Here is a 14,228-nt window from a genome sequence, read left to right on the forward strand (position 1 = left end):
GCGACCCCCCCCGTCGTACCACGGGAGCGTCAGCTTCGCAAGGGCGATACGCGGCCTCCCCTCCCAGAACAGGTGTCGCTGCAGACCCTCCACCTCGCGAAAGTAGCGCGCCGGGACAACGTCCATCGTGTTCTGTAAAGCGTATAGGAAACGTGGCGGCGACATCATCTTAAACAATGCCGCACGACCGAGCGGTGAGAGCGGCAAGCGCCTCCAACGCGCCACGTCCTCCTTCAGGCGCTGGAGGGGGGGGAGCAAGTTCTGTTTATATCGGGCCTCAGCGTCCAGGGTAATAAAGATACCCAGGTACTTAAATCCCTGCGGAGCGACCTGGATAGGACAACCCCGCGGAAGAATAGGAGCCTCCCCGGAGAGGACGTACACACAGGATTTAGCCCAGTTGATGACTAAGCCGGAATTGCGGCCAAATGAATGCAAAACATCCACTAGCACAATCAGCGATTTACGCGGGGAAGCGAGGTATAAAAGAATATCGTCCGCGTAAAGGGACACGCGATCCTCATACTCGGGGGTCCATCGGAGACCACGAATAGAAGGATGCCACCGCAGCCACTCCGCCAGGGGCTCCAAGGCAAGCGCGAAGAGGAGCGGCGACAGCCGGCAGCCCTGCCGCGTGCCCCTGCCCAGTTCAAACGGAGCCGACACTCTACCGTTCACCGCCACCTGCGCCAGCGGTCCGGAGTATAACCGTTTCACCCAACCAATGAATCCCGGGCCAAAACCAAACTTAGCCAGCGTCGCCCAAATATATGGCCACTCGAGCGTGTCAAACGCCATAGTGGCATCCAAGGATGACAAAATGGCCGGCTCTCGTATGAACGGGACCCGCGCGAGCACCCCATGCAAACGCCGCAGGTTTAGCGCGGTGTTGCGATGAGGGATAAAGCCGGACTGGTCCTGGTGAATCAGATCGCACACCACGCCAACCAGCCGATTGGCCAGCACCTTGGCTAGAATTCCGCATTCAGCAGCGAAATGGGCCTGTAAGACGTGACCCGATCCCGCGGCCTCCCCTCCTTATGAATAACCACGATAGTGGCCAGATGCTGGTCCAGCGGGAGGGAACCCGCCGAGCGGGCCGCGAGGAACATAGCACGGAGATGCGGCGCCAGCGTATCTGGTCGTAGTTTGTACAATTCGATGGGAAGGCCATTAGGACCCATGGCCTTGCCGGAGGCGACCGAACGTATGGCGAGGGCAATCTCCTCGGATATTGGGGTCGCGTCCAACAACACTTTATCCTCCTCCGAAAGGGAAGGCAGCGCAATGTCTTTAAGCAGGGCATGGGAATCCTCTTCCGAGCGGGAAGATACCGGGGAATACACCCCACGGAAATATTCTGCGAAGCAATCAACAATTTCTCCTGGTTCAGTGACACACACACCATCCAATTTCTCAATCGACGGAACAACTCGACTCGCTCTCTTCTTTTTATCCAGCCACGCAATCAGTTTACCAGCCTTATCACCCACATCATACAGTCTCCCCTGTTGCTCTCTACTGAGGCCCCTGGCTGCTTCCGCGACGAGGGCCTTGTAGTCCGCCTGCTTGAGTCGGAGAGCATGCAATTTATCATCCGTCACCCCACACTCCAGATCACCCTCCAACTCAGTTATCTCAGTTTCAATACGGGTCACGTCCTCCCGCTCACGCCTCCGGGAATGGGAAATGAGGGATAGGGCCTCCCCCCGGAGTACCGTCTTAAACGCCTCCCACAGAGAGACCGCAGATGACACAGACCCCACATTGTCTTCAAAATATCGCTCAAGAGATTTAACCAAGTCTGCGTGAATTGTGGGGTCACGCAGGTACCAGGGATTAATCGGGACCACCCTCCCCTCCCCCCTCGGGACAATGTCGAAGTGCAACAGGAGCGGGGAGTGGTCTGAAATACCCCGCACCAAATGTCGTACCTCCCCAACCCTCCCCGCCTGTGCCGCTGGCATAAGGACATAATCAAGCCTCGAAAGACTGCCATGAGCCCCGGAATGAAAGGTGTAATGTATCTGCGTAGGGTGTTTCAGCCGCCAACAATCCACCAGTCCCAAGGTATCCAAGAGGCCGGATAACCAAGTTTGGGCACGGGGGAGATCCCTGGGAGGGTGACGATCCTCCGTCCCGGAAACTACAGCGTTAAAATGCCCCCCAACCACTAGAATCCCCTCCGGAAGGCCAAGGAGGAGGCGCCCCAGATCAGCAAAAGTCGTTGTTTGCAACCCTGGCGGGACATAAACAGAGACGAAAACAATCACTCTACCCTCCAATCTACCCACCAGAGCCGTATATCGTCCCCTGTCATCATGGAGCACCTCATCAACTTCCAACGGGAGCGAGGTTTTAACCATAATGCCCACACCCCTCGAACCAGACGTGAAGCCCGAGTGGGCTATAAGGCGATAGCCCCGTCTGTTCATGGCACGAAAGGAGTTGCCAATGAGGTGTGTTTCCTGCAGAAATACTATATCGGGTGAAATTCGTTTTAAGAACTGCAGGACCACCCCCCCGTTTTATCCTGTCCCCCAGTCCATTGACATTCCAGGACAAAAGACTCAGTCCCCTACCCCCCATCATAGCCGAAATCGATCAATCTCCCCCCAGAGAGCACTTTAGAAATAGCACAACAATACTTCTGCCCTGTGGTACAAATAAACAATACCCAACCCCAACCCAACAGCCGTGAGGCCCGACGCGGTGTGGGCCAAGGAATCGACCCGGTCATTTGTCTTAGAGAGATCGGCTCTGACAAGGTTAACATCGATAAGGACCGCGTCGAGTTTGTGTGCCAAGGTGTCAAATTGCTGGCCCACTGAGGTCTTCATCTCAGCAATGGCGCCCATGACGTCCTGCAAAGTCAGATCCTTAGGCAAATCCGGGGCATCCGGGGGGCACTCGGAGGACTTGTGCGATCCGCCGGGAGACCCCTTCGGGAGGGTGTAGCGGTCCATGATGTTGGCCTGATGTGCAGTGCCAAGCCGGGTCGACTTGGCCTTCAACCGATCCCCATCCTGCTTCGTGGTCATCGTCGTGTGTCTCGCACCCTCACCAGCCACGCAGTGGAGAGCGAGCAATCAAGGCCGAGAGCCCCGGGGGTCACCCCAGGACGGCAGAGCGGGTCACCTCAGGCAGGCAGGGTCTCCCAGCGAGGCCACCCCCACACAAAGAAGCGCCGTAATCCCACTTGCGATGCTGGCAAGGGGACTCAAAAGCGAAAGTGAAAGTGTGGGGTACGCGACTCGCCAGGCCCAGCCCGCCGTTGTTGTTCACTTCGCCACTGGGTCGCCCCCAAACTCGAATCCGGGGTCAGGAGAGAAGTAGGCCGCAAACTTCAGTCGGTGCTCACCCCGGCACCCGGGGTCCGATTCGAAAACGGAAAACGGGTACCACCTCGGCTCAGGCTCACCGACACAGTCCCCTCAACCGATTCAGGATGAAGACAGGATAAACGTGGGAGGTTGCGGAGGTCCTCGGGAGCCTCGCACCTACGCGGCCATCTTGGTTGCGCGCTAGGCTCCTCCTGATTGAAGTCTTTGATGTCCGTGAGACTTCCAACCGGAGGCAAGTGGACAAGATCTTTAAGTCATTCTTGTTCTGTAGTGGAGCGATGCGGTTCCAGTCCTTCTCACTCCCAAGCAAGAGGACAGCAGGTCAGCACAGCAGAGCAGGAGTCCCGCAGAGTAGCAGCCCAGCAGATAGACAGTCCTTGTAGCAGCAAAGCAGTCCTTCTTCCTAGCAGAGTATCCACGGGTCCAGACGTGTACTGAGTTGGTGGTGTCAGGGGTCCAGTCCTTATACCCAGCTATGCCTTTGAAGTGGGGAAGACTTCAAAGAGAGGCCCTTGAAGAGCACAGAGTCTCTGCCCTGGCTCCAGACTCACTACAGGGGAGTATGCAGCCCTTGGTGTGGGGACAGACCCCAGCCCATTCAGGTGTAAGAGTCAGCTCCTCCCTCCAATCCTGCTCAGGATGGCCCATCAGTCGCACCTAAGTTCCCTTTGTGTGTGGCTGTCTGAAGGTATTGCACAACACCCGGTTGATACATACCCCAGACACTTATTCAGAGACAACTAGAAGGCCTCAAATGGCTCTAGTAAGAAAATGCCAACTTTATAAAAGTGGCATTTTCTGAATTATAGTTTAAAATCTAACTTCACCATAATTTGGGTTTTTAAATAGTGATTCCAGAGATGCCAAACTTGGGAGTCCCCTCTGTTCCCAGTTGGAAATTACACTTGTAAGCTGTAATAAAGTAACCACAATGTTAACCTATAAGAGATCTGCCTTGCAGTAGTGAAAAAAGAAATGTAACCTTGAAAGTACATGTCCCAACTATTTAAATACACTGCACCCTGCCCCTAGGTTGTCAACTGTATATGACATATGTATTAAAAAGGAAGGTTTGGACCTGGCAAGATGGATAACTTGCCAGTTCGACATAACAGTTTAAAACTGCACATACAATCTCTGCAGTGGTAGGCCTGAGAATCTGTTTAAATGGCTTTTGAAGTAGGTGGCACAATCGATGCTGCAGGCCCACTAGTAACATTTAGTTTACAGGACCTGGGCACATGTAGTTTACTTTACTAGGGATCTGTGAGTGAATTAAATGTTAATTGCCGGTAAGCCAATTTTACCATGTTTTGAGTAGAGAGTACATGCACTTAAGCACTGGTTAGCCGGGGTCAGCCCATTGTGAGTCTCTACTTTACTTGACAAGCCCTGGGTACCTCTAATCGGGACCGGAGTCCAGGTGGAGGAATGCAATGCGATGATCAATCAGAGCAGGTGCATGGGAACCCCCATTGCGGGTAAGTTTTCTCCACAGTGTCCCCCAGTCAACCCCGTCAAAAGCCATGGAGAAATCTATAAAGGCCGCACATAAGGCCATACTCCTGCTCATTGGGTTTTTTTTTTAATGAAAGTTTGCAGAGCGGTAATATTGTCTAGGGTACCACTATGTCTGCGGAACCCGTCTTGCTCTGCAGGGACAAAGCCGTTTCCAAAAGCCCAGTCCTGAAGGTGGAGATGTATGCTTTTGGCAAACAAGTTTCAGGTTGCATCCAATAATGCGATCTGCCTAAGGTAGCAGGGGAATTTTCAGGACCCGTTTTGTATAATGGGACCACAATACTTCCCTTCCAAGACTGCAGAATCGTCTCATGTGCGTAGCAGTAAGAAAATACCGGACACAGAAATTGTGCCCATGCTGCGCTATCTTGTTTGACTTTAGCTATTGGTAAGTTATCTGGGTCCATCGCATCTGAATACCCTGCCCCTTTAATAAAACTCTATTTCCTTACACGAGGGTGGGGGGGGCGTAATTGCCCTTCATGGGGGAATCAAAGGCAAAATCTGGATACAACCCAGCCAAAGGGTGTAATGCTAATAACTAAGAGATGTATGTGGTCCATTCTACATCGGTTATTAAAGTGGCTATTGCCTTAGTTCTACCATCACAATACTTGACCATTAAAACCTAGTATTTACGTTAGTCACCGGACTGTGCAGCCTCTCTTAATTTTATCCAATTAGCATCTTCCACCCCTCTGCGCTCCGATGCCAGCTTTATTTTTCTTGCCTGCTTTAATCTATTAATTTCCCAAGGTCTGGACATTGAAGACTGCTTAAATTGTTCCCTTTATAGGGCATTGTTCTCTTTTCCTATTTTCTAACAAATGCAAGCCTTCTTTCATATCAGTTAGGTTCTCTCTTCCATTTAGTCCAACTTTAGGCTAAAACAACCACCCACCACTCTTAAACCACTTCACTTCTCCTGTAAGAGTGTTGGTGAGCTGCTGGTTTAATCTCTTTACAAACTCTGCAAGATCCTGCCTTTAATCTCTGCATTTCACCAGTAGTTGTGAAAGGGACTCCAGTAAATGTGTGCATCAGTTTTTCCAGTGCTAGCTATATGTCCGTCCCAGCTTGTCAGATAAGCTCATACTCTGTAGTTTCGTTTAAACTTGACCTGAGATTTCCCATAGATTCTGACTATGCCAGGAAATGTAATTATGCTTCCATCCAAGAGTCACTGAAAGGACACCAATTAATCTACTGTAAGGTTTTCCAGTTGTTGCGTGTGATAGTGAAGAGACATTTTGTGTACAGATTTTTTCCTCAGTGTTTTTCCTAAATAAATCAAATTTCTAGGATATAAAACCTAAACTGTTGAAACCGCTCCAATTCCTTTTTTGCAATTATCACATGTTGTTTAAACAAAATAAAGTGTCATTTCACGCCCCGCACCCTCTTCCTAGCATTACATAGGTCCCTGCTTTTTCATTATGTTGAGGGATGTTGAATTCTCCTTCATTCTCCCTGTCTGCCCTCTTTGTCTTGTTTGAGGCAAGCTAATCCCACACTAATCTTTCCAATGCTTTCATCCTCTTTTCCTATTCCACAGTCTATCCACCCTATTTTGTCCCCTGTGCGTTTTCTTTACTCCTGTCAATATTATAGCACATTTCTTACTTTCTTTAGCAACTTTTTACTTACCTGCACTTTAGTACCTCTTCCTGTTTTCTAGTACTAATATGCAGCACCTATGAGGTTGGGATTTCAGATGGTTTCCAAAGGAATGACTGTTTCAGTAACAGTAATAATGGAACATTATGTCGTGATAAAATGTTTGCTGCTAGCAGCCAGTGTAAGGTACAGAAAGGAAGAGTTATGGATGATGTGAAGGTAGATTCAGCAATAGCCTTTCCGTAACATTTTGAATAAGTAGCAGACAAACTGAAATTTCAATATGCCTAAATATCAGGATTTAATGTAGTCCAGGTGTGACCTAATAGGTGCCTGGGGGACGTTTTGTCAAGAGGCAGGAGGGGAATAACTTTACATACCATTCTCATTTAGTAAAAACATGAGAATGTGACTGTTAATTAGAACCAAAAACCAAAAAGGAAAGAATGCTGTCGGAATCCTGTTCAGCAATGTTTGCCTTGTATTTCCTGGCTCATGCCCCCTCTTTAAAGAGCCTGTTGTGTCTTCAGCTCTGCTCAGTCAGCTTGGAGAGTGTGATTTGGCCACTTCATAGGCCTAGTTTCTCTCAACCCCAGTCCACTTTGTAGGACCTTTAGCCATGCCCAGTGCTCAGGGTTTGGTCTTTGGGCAAATACTGTGCCCAGCCCACTTGCCCCACCAGACAAAAGCACTTTGGGTGCACGGCATGGTCTTGACCATGACCTCCAAGCATTTTGCTTATTCTCATAGCTCTGTGCACGTACAGGAAAAAAAATAATGACTTTCTGAGACAATATCATTCATTTTATGTTTGAATTTGTGCTTTGCAGTCTGGTTCATGGCTGATGGTTAGACTCTGTAAGTGCACTGGAGCGTGCTGTTCATTGCCAGTGCTGTCTCCCTAAAACTGATACATGTGAATCGGCAGCCCCTATTGTCAAGGACTTTATCTCCCTTATAAGTCCCTAGTATATGGTAGCAGTGGTCACCAGGGCATGGTTGTTAACTGGGTCACCAGGGCTTGAAGCACTGTGCCACCTGGAGTGACCCAGGTAAAATGTCTGACAGCATGCCTGCAATTGCAGTGCAGACTTCTCGAACTCGACTGCGCCCTCGCCATGTGTGGCAAAGTCCATGCACTATTTTTATTATAGACCAGTCACCCCTAAGGCAGGCCCCCTGAGCTCACGAGACTAGGTACATTATATGAAAGGTGAGGCTATGGAAGTGCAAGCTTATATGTCCCCCATAGTGGCCTTTACCAATAAAAGCTACTATAAGTGATACCAGTCCATAAGAAAACATGGGCTGGCAGCCAGGCGAGATAGCCAGCTTCATTACGCTACTGCTGAAATATGTCATGTTTGGATCAAACAACGTGCCTCATCACCCCTGACATGACTCGTGTCTAGGACGATGTGGCATGCACCCAGGTGGCTATCTTCGATGTTGCCCACATGGTTGCCCCAGCCTTTCCTGTGCTCTGTTATGTTAATATAATTTGTAATGCACTGTGGCTGTGGGCCAGCAGCTGCTGCAGCCAAGAGAGGAATCTAACCCCCTGCCAGGAGATGTAAAACACTTCTAGGAGTTTGACACAATGGCCTGGATGGGAAGGAGGTCACATCTCCCTTCTTACAGGATGGCTAGTGAAGTGGCACCTTGGCAAATTGGAAAACTAGGTGGTGTTCAGGAGGTGTCCACCCCCAAAAGGCTAGCCACACCTCTAGGGTGGGCTACATGGTCTCTACAGCTAAGAAAGGTTTCTGCCATTTTTAAAAGTGGCAGAATGGAGGGTTCTGGGTTGAAAAGGTGACGCCCCAGATGTGTTCACCTTAGGGGCTGATTAGCCATTGGTGCGAGTAGCCCATTGGCCACTTACACCCACCCCTTATGCTCCTAAATCTATGATTTAAGGGCTACCCCCAACACCAAAACCTCAGTTCTGAACTGACTTGCAACAAAGGACACAAGAAGAGACCAGAGTCTACAACAGGAGCTGCACAAACCAAAGGTGTGATACTCTGCACCTGTGGCAACCTCACTTAAAATGTGCGACTCGTCCTGGTCCAAATACTGGTTCCCCCCTGACGGAGGTACCCCTTTGAGAACCAAAGGTAACTCCAGATTCCCCTGGACTAGTGGCACTATTCCCCTGCACACTGCACGTTAAAACAACATACTAGAACCAAAGAATCGCTGGCCATAAGGCCCTCCTAAGCAGCGCCCATAAGGAGATGGTCCAGTGCATTCTGGGAAACTTAGTCCGCACCTACAGCAAGTTTCAGGTGGCTACCATTTCCTCCGGATGTTGAAATAACTTTCTGCTGAGCTTACCGCTGCCAAGGCTTGTTAGTCGCCAGCCTGACACCCATCACCTTTAATTGATGCTGAAACCTTGAGGGGACAGCGCAAAACCTTCATCACACGTCAGCAGTGGCTTTGTCAATGTTTTGCTCACAGTTCCCTACCAGCACAGTGGAGGCTGTAAAACCAGCTCCCCGCTTTTCGCGCTTCAGCACCAAGAACTGCCCGGCCAACTCTGCCCACGGGATTCTCGAGGTTTGTAAAATCGAACTGACTGTCGTGGTCCTGGACCTGCATCCCTTTTACCCTCCTGGGGTTTCAAGTAACTCGACCTGCAAGTGACTGACTGTCACTAGAGCTTTTTTCCATTGACTGTAATGATAACGTTTTTTAGTACTGTTTTGCACTGATTTCAATTGCTTCTAAAATCCATAACCACGGTTATAATTATCTGAGTGACTTCCTTTTGATGTCTACATTTATATAAAAAAAATCTGCTTTATTTTTATAAATTGGTGTCAGATTTCTTGGGTTTCATGTCAATTACTTATTGTCCATGTTGGTACTCTGAAATGCTTAACACATGTAGCCTGAATGCTATTTGCCACTCTACCAGGATTTAATATTGTGCCTCCAAGGACCATCTTTGGGTATTGGGAGAGGATTGCATGGTGAAGCCTAACCTGCATCACCACATAATACTCCACCGGGTCATTGTTCTATCGGGTATTTGGAACCCCAGCTTGCCATGCTGTGACTTTACTTAAAGATTGCAGTAACTGTCTTTAGGTGGTACCCATGCCTTTGCTGAAAGATGAAAAGGTGTCCATGTTAGCAAAATAAAATTGGAGATCTTTTCACCAGCTCGCTCTTTAAAGATTTTGCCCGTTTAATAAGGTGAAAAACGTTGTCTGGTTTTATTTATTATACCTACAATAGCAACTTATACTCAAGGCCCTCAGGTGAGGATATTTTGTGCAATCAAAAGAATTGGTGAGTAAGTTGTACTCTCACAAACACCTGGTTTAGGATGCAGATGTGGTATAAGAGGCTACAAGGAGAATCATTAAATGAATTGACGCAAATCAGAAGTAAATGGGAAGATTTGAGAAACATTAAGTGTACTGTGACGGAGAGTAGTACATTATTAATAAACCAACTCCTCCTTCAATGAATATTTGCTCCTTGCCACTTTGTATGTTTTTAACCCCTTCAGCGCTGGGCGAATTCCGCCGCGGTGCTGAAGGGTTCGAGCGCGGGCGGGACCATGACGGAACGGTTCCGTCATGAGCACAGCTCAACCGTGGCTCATGACGGAACCGTTCCGTCATGAGCATGGAAGGGGTTAAACAGGTGGTTACTACATTACACCCTGTTTAAATGAAATGAAATTTCTTTAATATGAACCACTTGTCCACTCTGTGAGCGAAAATCAAAGCGTAATTGGAAAACTATGTTTTGGTCTTATCTTAGGTTAAACTGTTTTTGGGATTCAATTTTGAATCCTCTCAATAATTAAATTGGCCTTCTCCTTAATCCTACCGATATTTCAGTATCACCGATGAAGGGATGCATCTTAATTTTCCATGAAAATTCTTCTCATTGTGTAATCGGTTACTGCAGGGTTCTCCAAAGTCATTCCTGATCCATGCCAGATTTTTAGCAAATCTCCATTTAGATAAATGTAGTTATCTGGCATGGATCCGGCCCTCCAGGACCGACTGGAGAACCCTGGGTTACTGCATGGCCTGCCAGCACCTCTTTTAGGAAATCTTTCCCATCCTTTCCTTTGTATTCCAAAATGATAAATACCTGCTGCTGGGAATATTGGTTTTATCTGCTGGTTGATAAGTTACAGGAAGAATTTCCAATGCCCTGATTGTTTAATGCACTTTTGTCATGAATTTATCAGAATCTGTTTCATTGATTTATGGTGATTTCATTAGCTTATTTGAAGTGTGGATTATGCATTATTATTCTTGAAATTGTGATATTTACTGTATTTTGTATATCCAAAACAAAATGTTTATAGACTAGAATATTTTACGTTTGGGATATGGTGAGGTAAGTTGGAGATGGCAATGAGGGGCACCAGGCACACTTTAATATGTGTGATCCCTTGAAATACAACTACTGCTCTTTCAACCCTTATGGTTTACAAAGTCATTTAGAAATAGAGGTGGTGGTAGGGGGTGGAAAGCTGACTACATAATAGTGCATTGTTTTGATCATCATCCTCTGGGCATTTTCCACATTAGAACTCTAATGTAGCACCAGGGCATTAGTGGACAATACCTCATTCACAGTCTTGTATTCCTTGACACTCGGTGGAAGATATTGCTGTTAATGCTCCCTCCAGAATTTTAGATGTTCGAAGTATGAAGAAGAGTTTAACTATTCAGGTGCAGCAGTTAAAGAAACTAACATTGTCATAAGTTGGAAATTATGCTTTTGGGAAAACAAGATCAGTAATTTTAAGTAATCCATTGCTTTTTTTTCTTACTTGTAGGAGGAAATGGCTGTTGAAGTTAAATGACGCTGAATAGCTTTGTGAATGAAGAAGCAGCTGCATTCTGACGTTCTTTTGGGAAAGCCACGGGAACAAGTAGTTTGGTGGATTCAATGGATTAAATAGTTTACCACCATGAAGAAGATTAGCCTAAAAACAATTCGCAAGTCTTTCAATTTAAACAAAAGTAAAGAGGATGGTGATTTTGTAGTGGTTCAGCAACAATCACTTACCAATGACTTCTGCAAAGATGATTCCTTGTTTGGCAGCTGCTATGGCAAAGACATGTCGAGCTGTGAAGTAAACTGTGAAGATGAGAACAGTGGTGGAAAAATCAGAACAAAAAGTGAGAGTTTGATGGGTACACTAAAGCGTCGTCTGTCAGCAAAGCAAAAGCAGAAGGGGAAAGGCAATGCATCGGTTAGCTCAGTTGAAGATGACACTTTCTCTTCCTCTTCAGCCCCAATAATGTTGAAAGACGTCCGTGCTCAAAGACCTTTAAGATCCACCTCACTTAGGACCCACCATTACAGCCCAACCCCTTGGCCCCTACGATCTACCAACTCTGAGGAGACTTGTATCAAAATGGAAGTAAAAGTGAAAGCATTGGTACACTCCTCTATCCCTAGCCCATCACTCAATGGTGTTCGGAAAGACTTCCATGACTTGCAGTCAGACAACGTATTTCAAGAACAGAACAATGCATTAAAAAGTGCAGGATCTCAAAATGGAGACTTGCATCTTCATATGGATGAACATTTGCCTGTAGTTATAGGAGTCATGCCTCAGGACTACATACATTACAATGTGCCTTTAGATGATGGAATGTACCCATTAGAAGGGCCACGTCCCTTTTGTCTGGATAGCTCTTCTCCCATGGAGGTTTCCACCGTTCCCTCCCTGGGGAGTATCAGTTTTCAAGAAGACCACCAACATGTGGCCCATGATGTTATGGTTCCTCAAGACATCTTTGCACACCATGCAGTTGATAGCTTGTTGATTGGTACCACAGGGGTTTTATTGCAAAGCCCAAGAGATATTCGTGATGTCCCTCCACTCTCCCCATTGCTACCTCCGATGCCGAATAGTCAAATCCAAAGTAACTTCAGTGGACTGAATGGCACAGATGCCCATGTTGCAGAGAGTATGCGCTGTCATTTAAATTTTGACCCTCATTCTGCCCCTGGAGTTGGAAGAGTATATGACTCCGTCCAAAACAATGGGCATTTGGTGGTGACTAGCCTTACGGAGGAACTAAAAAAGCTTGCAAAACAGGGATGGTACTGGGGCCCTATCACACGTTGGGAGGCAGAAGAAAAGCTTGCTAATGTACAAGATGGCTCTTTCCTTGTTAGAGACAGCTCTGATGACCGTTATCTGTTAAGCTTAAGTTTTCGGTCTCATGGGAAAACACTCCACACTAGAATTGAGCATTCTAATGGTAGGTTTAGCTTTTATGAACAACCAGACGTGGAAGGGCACACCTCTATAGTGGATCTAATTGAACATTCAATCAGAGATTCTGAAAATGGAGCATTCTGCTACTCACGGTCCCGGTTGCCTGGCTCTGCCACATATCCTGTCCGATTAACAAATCCGGTTTCACGATTCATGCAGGTGCGCTCCTTACAGTACCTGTGCCGCTTTGTCATACGCCAATATACCAGAATAGACCTGATTCAGAAACTACCTTTGCCAAACAAAATGAAGGACTATTTGCAGGAAAAGCACTACTGAATGCTTGGTGGAATCTTGCATCTTGCACTTTGGGAACAAAATAGTGATTCAAATATGGTTTACAAACTGCGATCAGAAACTTTTGCTGCCTCAACAAAATTGGTTTGCTGGGGGAAATTATGTTGATTTATTTTTTTCTTCTCCTTTGGAGATGTTGAAAATAATCTCTGAAGGATTTCAAAAGTGTGGAATTGCTACTTTTCTGTCATCCAGTGTACAAAAAAAATAACAATGTGAATGAGATTCTCCTATATTTTTCAAGTTCTTTGCTGCTATCCACTGTGATTTATATGCATCGAGAAGCACATTACATTTATATTCAACTACAGTTGACCTAAAACATGTTAATTGTTCCTTGTGTTTTGTAATTAATCTTTTATTGATCTTTAAAGCAGAAGCCCTGTCGGTGATCTTTGAGAAAAAAAAAAAAGAAAAGAAAAAAACCCACACATGCCATTTGATTAGTTTGACAGTTCAGGTTTAAATTCTTCTAGACTGTCTCAATTTTTTAATCTAAATATTGTCTTTTGGGCATTAAATCGCATAGTCCTCTGTGGAGTTGATATGCGGCCTTGTCAGTTCCGGGAGGTTTCTAAAATTAAGTCTTGATTAAGTTTCTATAAAAGGGATTGCATAGCAGTTGTGCATATGTTTTAGAAGGTACAGACCCAGTGTTTGCTCAACACCTGCAAAGACCCAACATTCATAAAATCCTTGTTTAGTAGAGTTTAACAGAGGCTGCATGCCAGATGCCCATTTTGTACATAATTTGCAAGGCCTACTGCTTTAATAAATAATTCGAAAAACATGAACAGGATTTTTGTGGACTCTGTCAGTGAAATCTTAAGGTCATTATATATGGATGTTCTGTACCTAATGGATAATTCCAACTGAAAATCCATATTTGACTTTCTTTCTCCACAATGCTTCAACAATTATTTCACAATTATTTCGCATTTGCATATATGGTCAACATATTGTTTATTTTTTTCATTATGTTTCGGTATACATTAACGATTTGGTATCTCTTATAAATATTTTAAATTACATTTTATTTACTGTTTTATCCATACCAGTGAAATAGTTTTTATTGTGAATATAGTTTGATAGTCTATTCAGATTTTAAGTTACTCACCAAAGTGCTAGACTTGCTGTAAGTTGCAGTACATTATAATGCAGAAAAATATTGTTGC

The 14,228-nt window shown here is 46.1% G+C and overlaps 1 protein-coding gene across 2 annotated transcripts in view; it reads left to right on the plus strand.

Moving 5' to 3' along the window:
• The window catches only part of SOCS6 (suppressor of cytokine signaling 6), a 151,143-nt gene extending 137,300 nt beyond the window's left edge, over positions 1-13,843 (plus strand). For both annotated transcript variants that reach the window (XM_085605906.1, XM_085605905.1), the window contains exon 2: positions 11,299-13,843. In XM_085605906.1, the coding sequence (XP_085462032.1) occupies positions 11,434-13,035 (1,602 nt within the window). In that variant the 5' untranslated portion in view covers positions 11,299-11,433 and the 3' untranslated portion in view covers positions 13,036-13,843. The remainder of the gene's footprint in view (positions 1-11,298) is intronic.
• The last annotated feature ends 385 nt before the right edge of the window (positions 13,844-14,228 follow it).

The sequence above is a fragment of the Triturus cristatus genome, chromosome 5_1, assembly GCF_964204655.1.
Source record: "Triturus cristatus chromosome 5_1, aTriCri1.1, whole genome shotgun sequence".
In the NCBI taxonomy this organism is placed as follows: Eukaryota; Metazoa; Chordata; class Amphibia; order Caudata; family Salamandridae; genus Triturus; species Triturus cristatus.